Below are 24,188 nucleotides of genomic sequence, written 5' to 3'. Positions count from 1 at the left end.
CATCACACATGTACTGTATACATCACACATGTACTGTATACATCACTTATGCACTGTATACATCACACATGCACTGTATACATCACACATGTACTGTATACATCACACATGTACTGTATACATCACACATGTACTGTATACATCACACATGTACTGTATACATCACACATGTACTGTATACATCACACATGTACTGTATACATCACACATGTACTGTATATATCACACATGTACTGTACACATCACACATGTACTGTATACATCACACATGCACTGTATACATCACACATGTACTGTATACATCACACATGTACTGTATACATCACACATGTACTGTATATATCACACATGTACTGTATACATCACACATGTACTGTATACATCACACATGTACTGTATATATCACACATGTACTGTACACATCACGCATGCACTGTACACATCACGCATGTACTGTATACATCACGCATGTACTGTATACATCACGCATGTACTGTATACATCACGCATGCACTGTATACATCACGCATGCACTGTATACATCACGCATGCACTGTATACATCACGCATGCCCTGTATACATCACGCATGCACTGTATATATCACGCATGTACTGTATACATCACGCATGTACTGTATACATCACACATGACATGTACTGTATATATCACGCATGCACTGTACACATCACGCATGCACTGTACACATCACGCATGCACTGTACACATCACGCATGCACTGTACACATCACGCATGCACTGTACACATCACGCATGCACTGTACACATCACGCATGCACTGTACACATCACACATGCACTGTACACATCACACATGTACTGTATACATCACACATGCACTGTATACATCACACATGCACTGTATACATCACACATGCACTGTATACATCACACATGCACTGTATACATCACGCATGCACTGTATACATCACGCATGTACTGTATACATCACGCATGCACTGTACACATCACGCATGCACTGTACACATCACGCATGCACTGTACACATCACGCATGCACTGTACACATCACGCATGCACTGTACACATCACGCATGCACTGTACACATCACGCATGCACTGTGTATACATCACACATGTACTGTATACATCACACATGTACTGTATACATCACACATGTACTGTATACATCACACATGCACTGTATACATCACACATGTACTGTATACATCACACATGCACTGTATACATCACACATGCACTGTATACATCACACATGCACTGTATACATCACACATGCACTGTATACATCACACATGCACTGTATACATCACACATGCACTGTATACATCACACATGCACTGTATACATCACACATGTACTGTATACATCACACATGTACTGTATACATCACACATGTACTGTACACATCACACATGTACTGTACACATCACACATGTACTGTACACATCACACATGTACTGTATACATCACACATGTACTGTATACATCACTTATGCACTGTATACATCACACATGCACTGTATACATCACACATGTACTGTATACATCACACATGTACTGTATACATCACACATGTACTGTATACATCACACATGTACTGTATACATCACACATGTACTGTATACATCACACATGTACTGTATACATCACACATGTACTGTATATATCACACATGTACTGTACACATCACACATGTACTGTATACATCACACATGCACTGTATACATCACACATGTACTGTATACATCACACATGTACTGTATACATCACACATGTACTGTATACATCACACATGTACTGTATATATCACACATGTACTGTATATATCACACATGTACTGTATATATCACACATGTACTGTATATATCACACATGTACTGTACACATCACACATGTACTGTACACATCACACATGCACTGTATACATCACATGTACTGTATACATCACACATGTACTGTATACATCACACATGTACTGTATACATCACACATGTACTGTATACATCACACATGTACTGTATACATCACACATGTACTGTACACATCACACATGTACTGTATACATCACACATGCACTGTATACATCACACATGCACTGTATACATCACACATGTACTGTATACATCACACATGTACTGTATACATATCACACATGTACTGTATACATATCACACATGTACTGTATACATATCACACATGTACTGTATACATATCACACATGTACTGTATACATCACACATGTACTGTATACATCACACATGTACTGTATACATATCACACATGTACTGTATACATATCACACATGTACTGTATACATCACACATGTACTGTATACATCACACATGTACTGTATACATCACACATGTACTGTATACATATCACACATGTACTGTATACATATCACACATGTACTGTATACATCACACATGTACTGTATACATCACACATGTACTGTATACATCACACATGTACTGTATACATATCACACATGTACTGTATACATATCACACATGTACTGTATACATCACACATGTACTGTATACATATCACACATGTACTGTATACATATCACACATGTACTGTATACATCACACATGTACTGTATACATCACACATGTACTGTATACATCACACATGTACTGTATACATCACACATGTACTGTATACATATCACACATGTACTGTATACATCACACATGTACTGTATACATCACACATGTACTGTATACATCACACATGTACTGTATACATCACACATGTACTGTATACATCACACATGTACTGTATACATATCACACATGTACTGTATACATCACACATGTACTGTATACATCACACATGTACTGTATACATCACACATGTACTGTATACATCACACATGTACTGTATACATCACACATGTACTGTATACATCACACATGTACTGTATACATCACACATGCACTGTATACATCACACATGCACTGTATACATCACACATGCACTGTATACATCACACATGCACTGTATACATCACACATGTACTGTATACATCACACATGTACTGTACACATCACACATGTACTGTACACATCACACATGTACTGTATACATCACACATGTACTGTATACATCACACATGTACTGTACACATCACACATGTACTGTATACATCACACATGTACTGTATACATCACACATGTACTGTACACATCACACATGTACTGTATACATCACACATGTACTGTATACATATCACACATGTACTGTATACATATCACACATGTACTGTATACATATCACACATGTACTGTATACATCACACATGTACTGTATACATCACACATGTACTGTATACATATCACACATGTACTGTATACATATCACACATGTACTGTATACATCACACATGTACTGTATACATCACACATGTACTGTATACATATCACACATGTACTGTATACATATCACACATGTACTGTATACATATCACACATGTACTGTATACATCACACATGTACTGTATACATATCACACATGTACTGTATACATCACACATGTACTGTATACATCACACATGTACTGTATACATCACACATGTACTGTATACATCACACATGTACTGTATACATCACACATGTACTGTATACATATCACACATGTACTGTATACATCACACATGTACTGTATACATCACACATGTACTGTATACATCACACATGTACTGTATACATATCACACATGTACTGTATACATCACACATGTACTGTATACATCACACATGTACTGTATACATCACACATGTACTGTATACATCACACATGTACTGTATACATATCACACATGTACTGTATACATCACACATGTACTGTATACATCACACATGTACTGTATACATCACACATGTACTGTATACATCACACATGCACTGTATACATCACACATGTACTGTATACATCACACATGTACTGTATACATCACACATGTACTGTATACATCACACATGTACTGTATACATCACACATGACATCTTTGAGAAAACAAGCCACATGTGTTATTCCTTCCTTCATTGGTAATGCCAGTAGTTGTGGGTCAAGTGTAGGGGCAGTGAGTGAGTGAGTGAGTGAGTGAATGAGTGAGTTAAGTGTAGGGGGCAGTGAGTGAGTGAGTGAGTGAGTGAGTGAGTCAAGTGTAGGGGCAGTGAGTGAGTGAGTGAGTGAGTGAGTGAGTGAGTGAGTCAAGTGTAAGGGGCAGTGAGTGAGTGAGTGAGTGAGTGAGTGAGTCAAGTGTAGGGGCAGTGAGTGAGTGAGTGAGTGAGTGAGTGAGTCAAGTGTAGGGGCAGTGAGTGAGTGAGTGAGTGAGTGAGTGAGTGAGTCAAGTGTAAGGGGCAGTGAGTGAGTGAGTGAGTGAGTGAGTGAGTGAGTCAAGTGTAGGGGCAGTGAGTGAATGAGTGAGTGAGTCAAGTGTAGGGGCAGTGAGTGAGTGAGTGAGTGAGTGAGTGAGTTAGTCAAGTGTAGGGGCAGTGAGTGAATGAGTGAGTGAGTCAAGTGTAGGGGCAGTGAGTGAATGAGTGAGTGAGTCAAGTGTAGGGGCAGTGAGTGAGTGAGTGAGTGAGTCAAGTGTAGGGGGCAGTGAGTGAGTGAGTGAGTCAAGTGTAGGGGGCAGTGAGTGAGTGAGTGAGTGAATGAGTGAGTCAAGTGCAGTGAGTGAGTGAGTGAGTGAGTGAATGAGTGAGTGAGTCAAGTGTAGGGGGCAGTGAGTGAGTGAGTGAGTGAGTGAGTGAATGTGTGAATGAGTGAATGAGTCAAGTGTAGGGGCAGTGAGTGAGTGAGTGAGTGAATGAGTGAGTGAGTCAAGTGTAGGGGGCAGTGAGTGAGTGAGTGAGTGAGTGAGTGAGTCAAGTGTAGGGGGCAGTGAGTGAGTGAGTGAGTGAATGAGTGAGTGAGTGAATGAGTGAGTGAGTGAGTGAGTGAGTCAAGTGTAGGGGGCAGTGAGTGAGTGAGTGAGTGAGTGAGTGAGTCAAGTGTAGGGGGCAGTGAGTGAGTGAGTGAGTGAGTCAAGTGTAGGGGGCAGTGAGTGAGTGAGTCAAGTGTAGGGGGCAGTGAGTGAGTCAAGTGTAGGGGGCAGTGAGTGAGTGAGTGAGTGAGTGAGTGAGTGAAGTGTGGGGCAGTGAATGAATGAGTGAGTGAGTGAGTGAGTGAAGTGTAGGGGGCAGTGAATGAATGAGTGAGTGAGTGAGTGAGTCAAGTGTAGGGGGCAGTGAGTGAGTGAGTGAGTGAAGTGTAGGGGCAGTGAATGAATGAGTGAGTGAGTGAGTGAGTGAAGTGTAGGGGGCAGTGAATGAATGAGTGAGTGAGTGAGTGAGTGAAGTGTAGGGGGCAGTGAATGAATGAGTGAGTGAGTGAGTGAGTGAAGTGTAGGGGGCAGTGAATGAATGAGTGAGTGAGTGAGTCAAGTGTAGGGGGCAGTGAGTGAGTGAGTGAGTGAAGTGTAGGGGCAGTGAATGAATGAGTGAGTGAGTGAGTGAGTGAAGTGTAGGGGGCAGTGAATGAATGAGTGAGTGAGTGAGTGAGTGAAGTGTAGGGGGCAGTGAATGAGTGAGTGAGTGAGTGAGTCAAGTGTAGGGGCAGTGAGTGAGTGAGTGGCTGAAAGTGACCTTGTGGCGCTGGCTGGCTGACCTTGTCTTCTACCGGACTTTCTTCTACCTTTGTGATGTCTACTTGTACTGACCACTGCTCACTTTCTTTGTGATGTCTACTTGTACTGACCACTGCTCACTTTCTTTGTGATGTCTACTTGTACTGACCACTGCTCACTTTCTTTGTGATGTCTACTTGTACTGACCACTGCTCACTTTCTTTGTGATGTCTACTTGTACTGACCACTGCTCACTTTCTTTGTGATGTCTACTTGTACTGACCACTGCTCACTTTCTTTGTGATGTCTACTTGTACTGACCACTGCTCACTTTCTTTGTGATGTCTACTTGTACTGACCACTGCTCACTTTCTTTGTGATGTCTACTTGTACTGACCACTGCTCACTTTCTTTGTGATGTCTACTTGTACTGACCACTGCTCACTTTCTTTGTGATGTCTACTTGTACTGACCACTGCTCACTTTCTTTGTGATGTCTACTTGTACTGACCACTGCTCACTTCTACTTTTGTTGGAGGAACTTTGACTCACAACTGTAGTTAAACATGTAAGACATATACTGTATGAATAATATCATATCACATATTTCAAGCAGGGCACATAATTGAAGCTATTTTAATAAACTTATGCTACATCTGTTTCTCTATCTGAATAAAATAGTAAAAGATGAAATGTATGATGTTAGAACTATGTGATAAAAAGGTGTGCTAAAAGAGAGTTGCTGAATAGTGTAAATGAAAAGGCTGACCACTGTAGCAACAATAACTACTTTCACATTCTGATGACTCACTTTTGCGCTTGCCTTCCTCGTCTCCCTGGTCCTCGTTGTCGGGGTCCATGTCCTCGGCCTGCGTGATCCAGTCCAGGTAACCTTTGAGGTCTTCTTCCAGCTGCTGCTTCTCACGGAGCTTCTGGAAGTCACCTCGCGCCTTGGCCTTCTCCCGCTCTTTGGAGAACTCTCTGACAACACAGAGCTGCGTCACACCTCCACATGCCGTCCCTCCTCACCCCTGGGGGACACCTACCCACTGAGGACTACCAGGGAGGACACCTACCCACTGAGGACTACCAGGGAGGACACCTACCCACTGAGGACTACCAGGGAGGACACCTACCCACTGAGGACTACCAGGGGGGACACCTACCCACTGAGGACTACCAGGGAGGACACCTACCCACTGAGGACTACCAGGGAGGACACCTACCCACTGAGGACTACCAGGGAGGACACCTACCCACTGAGGACTACCAGGGAGGACACCTACCCACTGAGGACTACCAGGGAGGACACCTACCCACTGAGGACTACCAGGGAGGACACCTACCCACTGAGGACTCCCAGGGGGGACAACTACCCACTGAGGACTACCAGGGAGGACACCTACCCACTGAGGACTACCAGGGAGGACACCTACCCACTGAGGACTACCAGGGAGGACACCTACCCACTGAGGACTACCAGGGAGGACACCTACCCACTGAGGACTCCCAGGGGGGACAACTACCCACTGAGGACTACCAGGGAGGACACCTACCCACTGAGGACTACCAGGGAGGACACCTACCCACTGAGGACTACCAGGGAGGACACCTACCCACTGAGGACTACCAGGGAGGACACCTACCCACTGAGGACTACCAGGGAGGACACCTACCCACTGAGGACTACCAGGGAGGACACCTACCCACTGAGGACTACCAGGGAGGACACCTACCCACTGAGGACTACCAGGGAGGACACCTACCCACTGAGGACTCCCAGGGGGGACAACTACCCACTGAGGACTACCAGGGAGGACACCTACCCACTGAGGACTACCAGGGAGGACACCTACCCACTGAGGACTACCAGGGAGGACACCTACCCACTGAGGACTACCAGGGAGGACACCTACCCACTGAGGACTCCCAGGGGGGACAACTACCCACTGAGGACTACCAGGGAGGACACCTACCCACTGAGGACTACCAGGGAGGACACCTACCCACTGAGGACTACCAGGGAGGACACCTACCCACTGAGGACTACCAGGGAGGACACCTACCCACTGAGGACTACCAGGGAGGACACCTACCCACTGAGGACTACCAGGGAGGACACCTACCCACTGAGGACTACCAGGGAGGACACCTACCCACTGAGGACTACCAGGGGGGACACCTACCCACTGAGGACTACCAGGGGGGACACCTACCCACTGAGGACTCCCAGGGAGGACACCTACCCACTGAGGACTACCAGGGGGGACACCTACCCACTGAGGACTACCAGGGGGGACACCTACCCACTGAGGACTACCAGGGGGGACACCTACCCACTGAGGACTACCAGGGGGGACACCTACCCACTGAGGACTCCCAGGGAGGACACCTACCCACTGAGGACTACCAGGGGGGACACCTACCCACTGAGGACTACCAGGGGGGACACCTACCCACTGAGGACTCCCAGGGAGGACACCTACCCACTGAGGACTACCAGGGGGGACACCTACCCACTGAGGACTCCCAGGGGGGACACCTACCCACTGAGGACTCCCAGGACCAAGTTCAGAACAAAGAAGGATCCAAAGATGACCAGAGTGACAAAGTAGACCCACGGCAGCTCAAAGCCCATTGCGTCGTTCATCTGCAAAAACATTTCACAATCTTCAGAAGGATTCTGGCACAATGATGGACCTTATTGTTGTTGTTGAAGAAGTGTATAGTTGTGTAGGTGTAAGGTGATTGTTGTTGTGAAAGAAGTGTATAGTTGTGTAGGTGTAAGGTGATTGTTGTTGTGAAAGAAGTGTATAGTTGTGTAGGTGTAAGGTGATTGTTGTTGAAGAAGTGTATAGTTGTGTAGGTGTAAGGTGATTGTTGTTGAAGAAGTGTATAGTTGTGTAGGTGTAAGGTGATTGTTGTTGTGAAAGAAGTGTATAGTTGTGTAGGGTGATTGTTGTTGAAGAAGTGTATAGTTGTGTAGGTGTAAGGTGATTTTTGTTGAAGAAGTGTATAGTTGTGTAGGTGTAAGGTGATTGTTGTTGAAGAAGTGTATAGTTGTGTAAGTGTAAGGTGATTGTTGTTGAAGAAGTGTATAGTTGTGTAGGTGTAAGGTGATTGTTGTTGAAGAAGTGTATAGTTGTGTAGGTGTAAGGTGATTGTTGTTGAAGAAGTGTATAGTTGTGTAGGTGTAAGGTGATTGTTGTTGAAGAAGTGTATAGTTGTGTAGGTGTAAGGTGATTGTTGTTGAAGAAGTGTATAGTTGTGTAGGTGTAAGGTGATTGTTGTTGAAGAAGTGTATAGTTGTGTAAGATGATTGTTGTTGTGAAAGAAGTGTATAGTTGTGTAGGTGTAAGGTGATTGTTGTCACCCAGTAGAGCACGTCGGTCCAGCCCTCCATGGTGATGCACTGGAAGACAGTGAGCATGGCAAAGAGGAAGTTGTCAAAGTTGGTGATGCCGTTGTTGGGACCTTGCCAGCCTTCTCTGCACACGCTGGTGTTCAGCGCACAATGGCGGCCATTTCCTGACACGCCACACGGCCTCGGCTCTTCTTCTGCCAGCACACCTGGGAGAGATGCTCTACTTTATAAACAATACACATCAAGCGTGAACGTGTACAGTATGCAGTATTATATTGTGTGTTAGCATTCCATGCATGATGTCATCATATGCAACTGTACATAATCAGTACATGTCATAACTTGAAATGCATGATGTCATCATATGTAACTGTACATAAACAGTACATGTCATAACTTGAAATGCATGATGTCATCATATGTAACTGTACATAAACAGTACATGTCATAACTTGAAATGCATGATGTCATCATATGCAACTGTACATAATCAGTACATGTCATAACTTGAAATGCATGATGTCATCATATGCAACTGTACATAATCAGTACATGTCATAACTTGAAATGCATGATGTCATCATATGCAACTGTACATAATCAGTACATGTCATAACTTGAAATGCATGATGTCATCATATGTAACTGTACATAAACAGTACATGTCATAACTTGAAATACATGATGTCATCATATGCAACTGTACATAAACAGTACATGTCATAACTTGAAATGCATGATGTCATCAAATGCAACTGTACATAAACAGTACATGTCATAACTTGAAATGCATGATGTCATCATATGTAACTGTACATAAACAGTACATGTCATAACTTGAAATGCATGATGTCATCATATGTAACTGTACATAAACAGTACATGTCATAACTTGAAATGCATGATGTCATCATATGTAACTGTACATAAACAGTACATGTCATAACTTGAAATGCATGATGTCATCAAATGCAACTGTACATAATCAGTACATGTCATAACTTGAAATACATGATGTCATCAAATGCAACTGTACATAATCAGTACATGTCATAACTTGAAATACATGATGTCATCAAATGCAACTGTACATAATCAGTACATGTCATAACTTGAAATGCATGATGTCATCATATGTAACTGTACATAAACAGTACATGTCATAACTTGAAATGCATGATGTCATCATATGTAACTGTACATAAACAGTACATGTCATAACTTGAAATGCATGATGTCATCATATGTAACTGTACATGAACAGTACATGTCATAACTTGAAATGCATGATGTCATCATATGTAACTGTACATAAACAGTACATGTCATAACTTGAAATGCATGATGTCATCATATGTAACTGTACATAAACAGTACATGTCATAACTTGAAATGCATGATGTCATCAAATGCAACTGTACATAATCAGTACATGTCATAACTTGAAATACATGATGTCATCATATGTAACTGTACATAAACAGTACATGTCATAACTTGAAATACATGATGTCATCAAATGCAACTGTACATAATCAGTACATGTCATAACTTGAAATACATGATGTCATCATATGCAACTGTACATAAACAGTACATGTCATAACTTGAAATGCATGATGTCATCAAATGCAACTGTACATAATCAGTACATGTCATAACTTGAAATGCATGATGTCATCATATGTAACTGTACATAATCAGTACATGTCATAACTTGAAATGCATGATGTCATCATATGTAACTGTACATAAACAGTACATGTCATAACTTGAAATACATGATGTCATCAAATGCAACTGTACATAATCAGTACATGTCATAACTTGAAATACATGATGTCATCAAATGCAACTGTACATAAACAGTACATGTCATAACTTGAAATACATGATGTCATCATATGTAACTGTACATAAACAGTACATGTCATAACTTGAAATGCATGATGTCATCATATGTAACTGTACATAAACAGTACATGTCATAACTTGAAATGCATGATGTCATCAAATGCAACTGTACATAATCAGTACATGTCATAACTTGAAATGCATGATGTCATCATATGTAACTGTACATAAACAGTACATGTCATAACTTGAAATGCATGTCATCATATGTAACTGTACATAAACAGTACATGTCATAACTTGAAATGCATGATGTCATCATATGTAACTGTACATAAACAGTACATGTCATAACTTGAAATGCATGATGTCATCATATGTAACTGTACATAATCAGTACATGTCATAACTTGAAATGCATGATGTCATCAAATGCAACTGTACATAAACAGTACATGTCATAACTTGAAATGCATGATGTCATCAAATGCAACTGTACATAAACAGTACATGTCATAACTTGAAATGCATGATGTCATCATATGTAACTGTACATAATCAGTACATGTCATAACTTGAAATGCATGATGTCATCAAATGCAACTGTACATAAACAGTACATGTCATAACTTGAAATGCATGATGTCATCAAATGCAACTGTACATAAACAGTACATGTCATAACTTGAAATGCATGATGTCATCATATGTAACTGTACATAAACAGTACATGTCATAACTTGAAATGCATGTCATCATATGTAACTGTACATAAACAGTACATGTCATAACTTGAAATGCATGATGTCATCAAATGCAACTGTACATAAACAGTACATGTCATAACTTGAAATGCATGATGTCATCATATGTAACTGTACATAAACAGTACATGTCATAACTTGAAATGCATGATGTCATCATATGTAACTGTACATAAACAGTACATGTCATAACTTGAAATGCATGATGTCATCATATGTAACTGTACATAAACAGTACATGTCATAACTTGAAATGCATGATGTCATCAAATGCAACTGTACATAATCAGTACATGTCATAACTTGAAATACATGATGTCATCAAATGCAACTGTACATAATCAGTACATGTCATAACTTGAAATACATGATGTCATCAAATGCAACTGTACATAATCAGTACATGTCATAACTTGAAATGCATGATGTCATCATATGTAACTGTACATAAACAGTACATGTCATAACTTGAAATGCATGATGTCATCATATGTAACTGTACATAAACAGTACATGTCATAACTTGAAATGCATGATGTCATCATATGTAACTGTACATAAACAGTACATGTCATAACTTGAAATGCATGATGTCATCAAATGCAACTGTACATAATCAGTACATGTCATAACTTGAAATGCATGATGTCATCATATGTAACTGTACATAAACAGTACATGTCATAACTTGAAATGCATGTCATCATATGTAACTGTACATAAACAGTACATGTCATAACTTGAAATGCATGATGTCATCATATGTAACTGTACATAAACAGTACATGTCATAACTTGAAATGCATGATGTCATCATATGTAACTGTACATAATCAGTACATGTCATAACTTGAAATGCATGATGTCATCAAATGCAACTGTACATAAACAGTACATGTCATAACTTGAAATGCATGATGTCATCAAATGCAACTGTACATAAACAGTACATGTCATAACTTGAAATGCATGATGTCATCATATGTAACTGTACATAATCAGTACATGTCATAACTTGAAATGCATGATGTCATCAAATGCAACTGTACATAAACAGTACATGTCATAACTTGAAATGCATGATGTCATCATATGTAACTGTACATAAACAGTACATGTCATAACTTGAAATGCATGTCATCATATGTAACTGTACATAAACAGTACATGTCATAACTTGAAATGCATGATGTCATCAAATGCAACTGTACATAAACAGTACATGTCATAACTTGAAATGCATGATGTCATCATATGTAACTGTACATAAACAGTACATGTCATAACTTGAAATGCATGATGTCATCATATGTAACTGTACATAAACAGTACATGTCATAACTTGAAATGCATGATGTCATCATATGTAACTGTACATAAACAGTACATGTCATAACTTGAAATGCATGATGTCATCAAATGCAACTGTACATAATCAGTACATGTCATAACTTGAAATACATGATGTCATCAAATGCAACTGTACATAATCAGTACATGTCATAACTTGAAATGCATGATGTCATCATATGTAACTGTACATAAACAGTACATGTCATAACTTGAAATGCATGATGTCATCATATGTAACTGTACATAAACAGTACATGTCATAACTTGAAATGCATGATGTCATCATATGTAACTGTACATAAACAGTACATGTCATAACTTGAAATGCATGATGTCATCAAATGCAACTGTACATAATCAGTACATGTCATAACTTGAAATACATGATGTCATCATATGTAACTGTACATAAACAGTACATGTCATAACTTGAAATACATGATGTCATCAAATGCAACTGTACATAATCAGTACATGTCATAACTTGAAATGCATGATGTCATCATATGTAACTGTACATAATCAGTACATGTCATAACTTGAAATGCATGATGTCATCAAATGCAACTGTACATAAACAGTACATGTCATAACTTGAAATGCATGATGTCATCATATGCAACTGTACATAATCAGTACATGTCATAACTTGAAATGCATGATGTCATCATATGCAACTGTACATAATCAGTACATGTCATAACTTGAAATACATGATGTCATCAAATGCAACTGTACATAAACAGTACATGTCATAACTTGAAATGCATGATGTCATCATATGCAACTGTACATAATCAGTACATGTCATAACTTGAAATACATGATGTCATCAAATGCAACTGTACATAAACAGTACATGTCATAACTTGAAATGCATGATGTCATCATATGCAACTGTACATAAACAGTACATGTCATAACTTGAAATGCATGATGTCATCAAATGCAACTGTACATAAACAGTACATGTCATAACTTGAAATACATGATGTCATCATATGTAACTGTACATAAACAGTACATGTCATACATGTCATAACTTGAAATACATGATGTCATCATATGTAACTGTACATAAACAGTACATGTCATAACTTGAAATGCATGATGTCATCATATGTAACTGTACATAAACAGTACATGTCATAACTTGAAATACATGATGTCATCATATGTAACTGTACATAAACAGTACATGTCATACATGTCATAACTTGAAATACATGATGTCATCATATGTAACTGTACATAAACAGTACATGTCATAACTTGAAATGCATGATGTCATCAAATGCAACTGTACATAAACAGTACATGTCATAACTTGAAATGCATGATGTCATCATATGTAACTGTACATAAACAGTACATGTCATAACTTGAAATGCATGTCATCAAATGCAACTGTACATAAACAGTACATGTCATAACTTGAAATACATGATGTCATCAAATGCAACTGTACATAAACAGTACATGTCATAACTTGAAATGCATGTCATCAAATGCAACTGTACATAAACAGTACATGTCATAACTTGAAATGCATGATGTCATCAAATGCAACAACACATATATGTCATAAAAAAGCAGATAAATTGAGCAAACTGTAGTAACCTTGTAGATTGTTATAGTAATAATAGATTAAGCTTGATCAGTGTGGTGTGTGTTACCCAGTTGAACCTAGGGCAACAACCTTAATAAGTTCAAGTAGCAATGATTGTCACACACACACTAGATGTGGTGAAATTATTCTCTGCATTTGACCCATCACCCTTGATCACCCCCTGGGAGGTGAGGGGAGCAGTGAGCAGCAGCGGTGCCGCGCCCGGGGATCATTTATGGTGATTTAACCCCCAATTCCAAGCCTTGATGCTGAGTGCCAAGCAGGGAGGTAATGGGACCCATTTTTAAAGTCTTTGGTATGACTCATCCGGGATTTGAATTCAGGACCTACCGATCTCAGGGCAGACACTCTAACCACTAGACCACTGAGCAGGTCAGTGTTATAATAAATGTTTGATGAAACATATGTGCAACCTCACTACCCTGAAAGGGAAAAGCGGTAGAAAATGGATAGATAGATGGATAGATAGATGGATGGATGTCTCCCAGTATGTGCAGGAGACAAAGTACTGCCCCCCCCCCACCCCACAGAATCAAACCCAAAACAGCAGGAGCACTGCCAAGGAAAAACAGCAGTCAGGCCGGCCACACCCACATGGGGACTAGACCCACCCACATGGGGACTAGACCCACCCACATGGGGACTAGACCCACCCACATGGGGACTAGACCCACCCACATGGGGACTAGACCCACCCACATGGGGACTAGACCCATGGGGCCCGAGAAACGCAGCCTGGCTGCAGTAGCCCGAGATGCTACATGCATGCACGCAGGCGCTTGATGTTACGCAGGCGGAAATAGGCGGAGGCGCTTGATGTTACGCAGGCGGAAATAGGCGGAGGCGGTGGATGTTACAGAGGTAGCTCCGGTGTGGTGATGTACTTGAAGTGTACTCACCTGTCTTGATGGTATAACAGGTAGCATGCAGTTTGCCGATGAAGAGTTCCAGCCCGATGATGGCGTAGATGATGATGACGAAGAGGACCAGCAGAGCGATGTGCAGCAGAGGAACCATGGCTTTGATGATGGAGTTCAACACCACCTGGAGACCTGGACACATGCATCATCTGTGATCTATGACATCTATGACATTGTTGTATGTGATCTATGACATCTATGACATTGTTGTATGTGATCTATGACATCTATGACATTGTTGTATGTGATATATGACATCTATGACATTGTTGTATGTGATATATGACATCTATGACATTGTTGTATGTGATATATGACATCTATGACATTGTTGTATGTGATCTATGACATCTATGACATTGTTGTATGTGATCTATGACATCTATGACATTGTTGTATGTGATATATGACATCTATGACATTGTTGTATGTGATCTATGACATCTATGACATTGTTGTATGTGATCTATGACATCTATGACATTGTTGTATGTGATATATGACATCTATGACATTGTTGTATGTGATCTATGACATCTATGACATTGTTGTATGTGATATATGACATTGTTGTATGTGATCTATGACATCTATGACATTGTTGTATGTGATCTATGACATCTATGACATTGTTGTATGTGATCTATGACATCTATGACATTGTTGTATGTGATATATGACATCTATGACATTGTTGTATGTGATCTATGACATCTATGACATTGTTGTATGTGATCTATGACATCTATGACATTGTTGTATGTGATATATGACATCTATGACATTGTTGTATGTGATCTATGACATTGTTGTATGTGATCTATGACATTGTTGTATGTGATCTATGACATTGTTGTATGTGATCTATGACATTGTTGTATGTGATCTATGACATTGTTGTATGTGATCTATGACATTGTTGTATGTGATCTATGACATCTATGACATTGTTGTATGTGATCTATGACATCTATGACATTGTTGTATGTGATCTATGACATCTATGACATTGTTGTATGTGATCTATGACATCTATGACATTGTTGTATGTGATCTATGACATCTATGACATTGTTGTATGTGATATATGACATCTATGACATTGTTGTATGTGATATATGACATCTATGACATTGTTGTATGTGATATATGACATCTATGACATTGTTGTATGTGATATATGACATTGTTGTATGTGATCTATGACATCTATGACATTGTTGTATGTGATATATGACATCTATGACGTTGTATGTGATATATGACATCTATGACATTGTTGTATGTGATCTATGACATCTATGACATTGTTGTATGTGATATATGACATTGTTGTATGTGATATATGACATCTATGACATTGTTGTATGTGATCTATGACATCTATGACATTGTTGTATGTGATCTATGACATCTATGACATTGTTGCATGTGATCTATGACATCTATGACATTGTTGCATGTGATATATGACATCTATGACATTGTTGTATGTGATATATGACATCTATGACATTGTTGTATGTGATCTATGACATCTATGACGTTGTATGTGATCTATGACATCTATGACGTTGTATGTGATCTATGACATCTATGACATTGTTGTATGTGATATATGACATTGTTGTATGTGATCTATGACATCTATGACATTGTTGTATGTGATCTATGACATCTATGACATTGTTGTATGTGATCTATGACATCTATGACGTTGTATGTGATATATGACATCTATGACATTGTTGTATGTGATCTATGACATCTATGACATTGTTGTATGTGATATATGACATTGTTGTATGTGATCTATGACATCTATGACATTGTTGTATGTGATCTATGACATCTATGACATTGTTGTATGTGATATATGACATCTATGACATTGTTGTATGTGATATATGACATCTATGACATTGTTGTATGTGATATATGACATCTATGACATTGTTGTATGTGATATATGACATCTATGACATTGTTGTATGTGATATATGACATCTATGACATTGTTGTATGTGATATATGACATCTATGACATTGTTGTATGTGATATATGACATCTATGACATTGTTGTATGTGATCTATGACATCTATGACATTGTTGTATGTGATCTATGACATCTATGACATTGTTGTATGTGATATATGACATTGTTGTATGTGATATATGACATCTATGACATTGTTGTATGTGATATATGACATCTATGACATTGTTGTATGTGATATATGACATCTATGACATTGTTGCATGTGATCTATGACATCTATGACATTGTTGTATGTGATATATGACATCTATGACATTGTTGCATGTGATATATGACATCTATGACATTGTTGTATGTGATATATGACATCTATGACGTTGTATGTGATATATGACATCTATGACATTGTTGTATGTGATATATGACATCTATGACATTGTTGTATGTGATATATGACATCTATGACATTGTTGTATGTGATATATGACATCTATGACATTGTTGTATGTGATATATGACATCTATGACATTGTTGTATGTGATATATGACATTGTTGTATGTGATATATGACATTGTTGTATGTGATATATGACATCTATGACATTGTTGTATGTGATATATGACATCTATGACATTGTTGTATGTGATATATGACATCTATGACATTGTTGTATGTGATATATGACATTGTTGTATGTGATATATGACATTGTTGTATGTGATATATGACATTGTTGTATGTGATATATGACATCTATGACATTGTTGTATGTGATATATGACATCTATGACATTGTTGTATGTGATATATGACATCTATGACATTGTTGTATGTGATATATGACATCTATGACATTGTTGTATGTGATATATGACATCTATGACATTGTTGTATGTGATATATGACATTGTTGTATGTGATCTATGACATCTATGACATTGTTGTATGTGATATATGACATCTATTACATTGTTGTATGTGATATATGACATCTATGACATTGTTGTATGTGATATATGACATCTATGACATTGTTGTATGTGATATATGACATCTATTACATTGTTGTATGTGATATATGACATCTATGACATTGTTGTATGTGATATATGACATTGTTGTATGTGATCTATGACATCTATGACATTGTTGTATGTGATATATGACATCTATGACATTGTTGTATGTGATATATGACATCTATGACATTGTTGTATGTGATATATGACATCTATGACATTGTTGTATGTGATATATGACATTGTTGTATGTGATCTATGACATCTATGACATTGTTGTATGTGATATATGACATCTATGACATTGTTGTATGTGATATATGACATCTATGACATTGTTGTATGTGACATATGACATCTATGACATTGTTGTATGTGATATATGACATCTATGACATTGTTGTATGTGATATATGACATCTATTACATTGTTGTATGTGACATATGACATCTATGACATTGTTGTATGTGACATATGACATCTATGACATTGTTGTATGTGATATATGACATTGTTGTATGTGGTCAAATTGTACAATGTAAACAAAGAAGTGTCTAAATAACAAATGTGCGCAAGGCAAATAAAATGTTAATACAAATAGTGAATAGAGCAAAGAATGATGAGTTACTCATTACTTTGTAGTAGTGGATTACTTTGTGAGGAGTTACATGTCCAAAGTGGATCAAGTGCAGACTTGTGGGACACACACTCACTTCTAGCTCAGCAGCACTAAAGCGACAAACCCAACAGTTTTTTACAAAAAACATCTTTAAAGGGTGTAAGTTTCCCAAATAAGTGTAGCTATCACACGTTAATAATATTGTGAGATGTTTAAAAGAAATGACAACTTTTGTATCATTCTGGCACCTTCCATCCAAATACAACACATGTTTTGTCAACTCACTGGGAACTCCTGAGACAAGGCGAAGGGGGCGGAGCACACGGAAGGCTCGCAGGGCCTTGACGTCAAAGCCCCCAGGTTTGCCTCCTGATTGGCCGCTTGACTCGCCGTCTTTGGTCATCATCTCCAGGACCACGCTGAACAAACTGCAAGACACATCGTGAGAAAAGTTACAGGAGGTTAGAAACGTTACATGAGTTATATAGTTCCAGAAAGTTATAGAAATTACAGGGAGTTAGAAACGGTACAGGAAGTTACAATAGTTACAGACAGCTGCAGTAAATTAAAGGAACTTAAAATAAATCGCAGTAAGTTAAAAGTTACGGGAAGTTACAGGAGGTACAGAAGTTACAGGAAGTTATAGTAGTTACAAGAAGTTACAAAAATATAGGAGTTACAGGAAGCTACAGACGTTAGAGGAAATTACAATAAGTTACAGGCAGTTATAGGAAGTTACAGGAAGTTGCAGAAAAATTACATAAGTTACAGGAAGTTATAAAAGTTACAGGCAGCTTCAGGAAATTACAGAGGTGACAGAAGTTACAGAAAATTATAGAAGTTACATGATGTTATAAAAGTTACAAGCAATTACAAGAAGTGACAACAATTACAGGAAGTTATATAAGTTCCAGGAAGCTACAGAGGTGACAGAAGTTATGGGAAGCTACAGAAGTTGAAGGGAGCTACATAAATTACAGGCAGTTACAGGAAATTACAGAGGTGACAGACGTTACAGGAAATTACAGAAGTGTCAGGAGTTACATAATTAACAGTAAGTTGTAAAAGTTACAGAAGTTAGCTGTGAATTATATTTATATAGTGAAGTAAATTATATTTATATAGCGCTTTTCTATACATACATAGTGAAACCCAATATCTAAGTTACATTTCAAACCAGTGTGGGTGGCACTGGGAGCAGGTGAGTAAAGTGTCTTGCCCAAGGACGCAACGGCAGTGACTAGGATGACGGAAGCGGGAATCGAACCTGCAACCCTCAAGTTGCTGGCACGGCCGCTCTACCAACCGAGCTATGCCGCCCCAGCAGTAACCAGCAGTTACAGGAAATTACAGAAGTTACAGGAAATTGCAGAGGGGACATAAGTTACAGGAGTTACAAAGGGTAGAGGAAATAACAGAAAATACAAGAAGTTACAAAGGTGACAGATGTTACAGGAAGATACAGAACATCACAGAAGTTACAGCAAGTTATACAAGTTACAGAAGTTACAGCAAATTGCAGTGCTGACAAAAGTTTCAGGAGCTACAAAAGATAGAGGAAGTTACAAAAGTTACAGGAAGTTACATGAAGCTAAATAAGTTACAGAAGTAACTGGAAATTGCAGAGATGACAGAAGTTACAGGAAGTTGCAGAAATCACAAAAGTTACAGGGAATTACAGAAGTTACAGGAAGCTACAGAAGTTACGGGAGGTTGCCTACGTTACACGAAGTTTCAGAAGTTACAGGACGTCATACAATTTTACAGAAGTGATCAAAGTTACAGAGCGCTATAAAAGTTCCATAAGTTACATGAAGTTAAAGGAAGTTACAAGTCATGGTAAAGAAGGCCTTTAGGTGTGAGACTGGCTGTGCATCCAGTGAAGAGCATAGGGAGGAGGAGAAAACAGAGCAGGATGCCTCCTCCCCTTCAGCTCATCTTCACAGTCGCTCAGAGCCAGCGCTGATGGACAGGCTGATTGCTCTGCCAGGACAAAGACAACATGCTCAAAAATGTGGCCCAATCTCGCCAGGACAAAGACAATATGCTCAAAAATGTGGCCCAATCTCGCCAGGATAAAGACAATATGCTCAAAAATGTGGCCCAATCTCGCCAGGACAAAGACAATATGCTCAAAAATGTGGCCCAATCTTGCCAGGACAAAGACAACATGCTCAAAAATGTGGCCCAATCTCGCCAGGACAAAGACAACATGCTCAAAAATGTGGCCCAATCTCGCCAGGACAAAGACAACATGCTCAAAAATGTGGCCCAATCTCGCCAGGACAAAGACAATATGCTCAAAAATGTGGCCCAATCTCGCCAGGACAAAGACAACATGCTCAAAAATGTGGCCCAATCTGGCCAGGACAAAGACAATATGCTCAAAAATGTGGCCCAATCTCGCCAGGACAAAGACAATATGCTCAAAAATGTGCCCAATCTTGCCAGGACAAAGACAACATGCTCAAAAATGTGGCCCAATCTCGCCAGGACAAAGACAACATGCTCAAAAATGTGGCCCAATCTCGCCAGGACAAAGACAATATGCTCAAAAATGTGGCCAATCTCGCCAGGACAAAGACAACATGCTCAAAAATGTGGCCCAATCTCGCCAGGACAAAGACAACATGCTCAAAAATGTGGCCCAATCTCGCCAGGACAAAGACAATATGCTCAAAAATGTGGCCCAATCTCGCCAGGGACAAAGACAATATGCTCAAAAATGTGGCCCAATCTCGCCAGGACAAAGACAACATGCTCAAAATGTGGCCCAATCTCGCCAGGACAAAGACAATATGCTCAAAAATGTGGCCCAATCTCGCCAGGACAAAGACAATATGCTCAAAGATGTGGCCCAATCTCGCCAGGACAAAGACAATATGCTCAAAAATGTGGCCCAATCTCGCCAGGACAAAGACAATATGCTCAAAAATGTGGCCCAATCTCGCAGGACAAAGACAATATGCTCAAAAATGTGGCCCAATCTCGCCAGGACAAAGACAATATGCTCAAAAATGTGGCCCAATCTCGCCAGGACAAAGACAATATGCTCAAAAATGTGGCCCAATCTCGCCAGGACAAAGACAATATGCTCAAAAATGTGGCCCAATCTCGCCAGGACAAAGACAATATGCTCAAAGATGTGACCCAATCTCGCCAGGACAAAGACAATATGCTCAAAAATGTGGCCCAATCTCGCCAGGACAAAGACAATATGCTCAAAAATGTGGCCCAATCTCGCCAGGACAAAGACAATATGCTCAAAAATGTGGCCCCAATCTCGCCAGGACAAAGACAATATGCTCAAAAATGTGGCCCAATCTCGCCAGGACAAAGACAACATGCTCAAAAATGTGGCCCAATCTCGCCAGGGACAAAGACAATATGCTCAAAAATGTGGCCCAATCTCGCCAGGACAAAGACAATATGCTCAAAAATGTGGCCCAATCTCGCCAGGACAAAGACAATATGCTCAAAAATGTGGCCCAATCTCGCCAGGACAAAGACAATATGCTCAAAAATGTGGCCCAATCTCGCCAGGACAAAGACAATATGCTCAAAATGTGGCCCAATCTCGCCAGGACAAAGACAATATGCTCAAAAATGTGGCCCAATCTCGCCAGGACAAAGACAATATGCTCAAAAATGTGGCCCAATCTCGCCAGGACAAAGACAACATGCTCAAAAATGTGGCCCAATCTCGCCAGGACAAAGACAATATGCTCAAAAATGTGGCCCAATCTCGCCAGGACAAAGACAATCATGCTCAAAAATGTGGCCCAATCTCGCCAGGACAAAGACAATATGCTCAAAAATGTGGCCCAATCTCGCCAGGACAAAGACAATATGCTCAAAAAATGTGGCCCAATCTCGCCAGGGACAAAGACAATATGCTCAAAAATGTGGCCCAATCTCGCCAGGACAAAGACAACTATGCTCAAAAAATGTGGCCCATCTCGCCAGGACAAAGACAATAGCTCAAAAATGTGGCCCAATCTCGCCAGGACAAAGGCACCAATATGCCTCAAAAATGTGGCCCAATCTCGCCAGGACAAAGACAATATGCTCAAAAATGTGGCCCAATCTCGCCAGGACAAAGACAATATGCTCAAAATGTGGCCCAATCTCGCCAGGACAAAGACAATATGCTCAAAAATGTGGCCCAATCTCGCCAGGACAAAGACAATATGCTCAAAAATGTGGCCCAATCTCGCCAGGACAAAGACAATATGCTCAAAAGATGTGGCCCAATCTCGCCAGGACAAAAGACAATATGCTCAAAAATGTGGCCCAATCTCGCCAGGACAAAGACAATATGCTCAAAGAATGTGGCCCAATCTCGCCAGGACAAAGACAATATGCTCAAAAATGTGGCCCAATCTCGCCAGGACAAAGACAATATGCTCAAAAATGTGGCCCAATCTCGCCAGGACAAAGACAATATGCTCAAAAATGTGGCCCAATCTCGCCAGGACAAAGACAATATGCTCAAAAATGTGGCCCAATCTCGCCAGGACAAAGACAACATGCTCAAAAATGTGGCCCAATCTCGCCAGGACAAAGACAATATGCTCAAAAATGTGGCCCAATCTCGCCAGGACAAAGACAATATGCTCAAAAATGTGGCCCAATCTCGCCAGGACAAAGACAATATGCTCAAAAATGTGGCCCAATCTCGCCAGGACAAAGACAATATGCTCAAAAATGTGGCCCAATCTCGCCAGGACAAAGACAATATGCTCAAAAATGTGGGCCCAATCTCGCCAGGACAAAGACAATATGCTCAAAAATGTGGCCCAATCTCGCCCAGGACAAAGACAATATGCTCAATGGAAAATGTGGCCCAATCTCGCCAGAGACAAAGACAATATGCTCAAAAATGTGGCCCAATCTCGCCAGGACAAAGACAATATGCTCAAAAATGTGGCCCAATCTCGCCGCGACAAAGACAATATGCTCAAAAATGTGGCCCAATCTCGCCAGGACAAAGACACTATGCTCAAATGGCCGCCGACAAAAAACAATGAGGGCCCAAATCT

At 39.7% G+C, this 24,188-nt stretch overlaps 1 protein-coding gene across 1 annotated transcript in view; it reads right to left on the bottom strand.

Moving 5' to 3' along the window:
• LOC133544029 (voltage-dependent L-type calcium channel subunit alpha-1D-like) overlaps positions 1 to 19,601 on the bottom strand; it is a 98,657-nt gene extending 79,056 nt beyond the window's left edge. Inside the window, exons 1-5 of the mRNA XM_061889019.1 lie at positions 19,432 to 19,601; positions 15,484 to 15,636; positions 8,993 to 9,189; positions 8,166 to 8,269; positions 6,431 to 6,600 (exon numbers count right to left, since the gene is read on the bottom strand). Coding sequence (XP_061745003.1) covers positions 6,431 to 6,600; positions 8,166 to 8,269; positions 8,993 to 9,189; positions 15,484 to 15,636; positions 19,432 to 19,552 — 745 coding nt within the window. The 5' untranslated portion in view covers positions 19,553 to 19,601. The remainder of the gene's footprint in view (positions 1 to 6,430; positions 6,601 to 8,165; positions 8,270 to 8,992; positions 9,190 to 15,483; positions 15,637 to 19,431) is intronic.
• Between the last annotated feature and the right edge of the window lie 4,587 nt (positions 19,602 to 24,188).

The sequence above is a fragment of the Nerophis ophidion genome, linkage group LG27 (genome assembly GCF_033978795.1).
Source record: "Nerophis ophidion isolate RoL-2023_Sa linkage group LG27, RoL_Noph_v1.0, whole genome shotgun sequence".
In the NCBI taxonomy this organism is placed as follows: Eukaryota; Metazoa; Chordata; class Actinopteri; order Syngnathiformes; family Syngnathidae; genus Nerophis; species Nerophis ophidion.
Note: the sequence above shows the minus strand (reverse complement) of the source record. Positions and strands in the feature narration are given on the sequence as shown.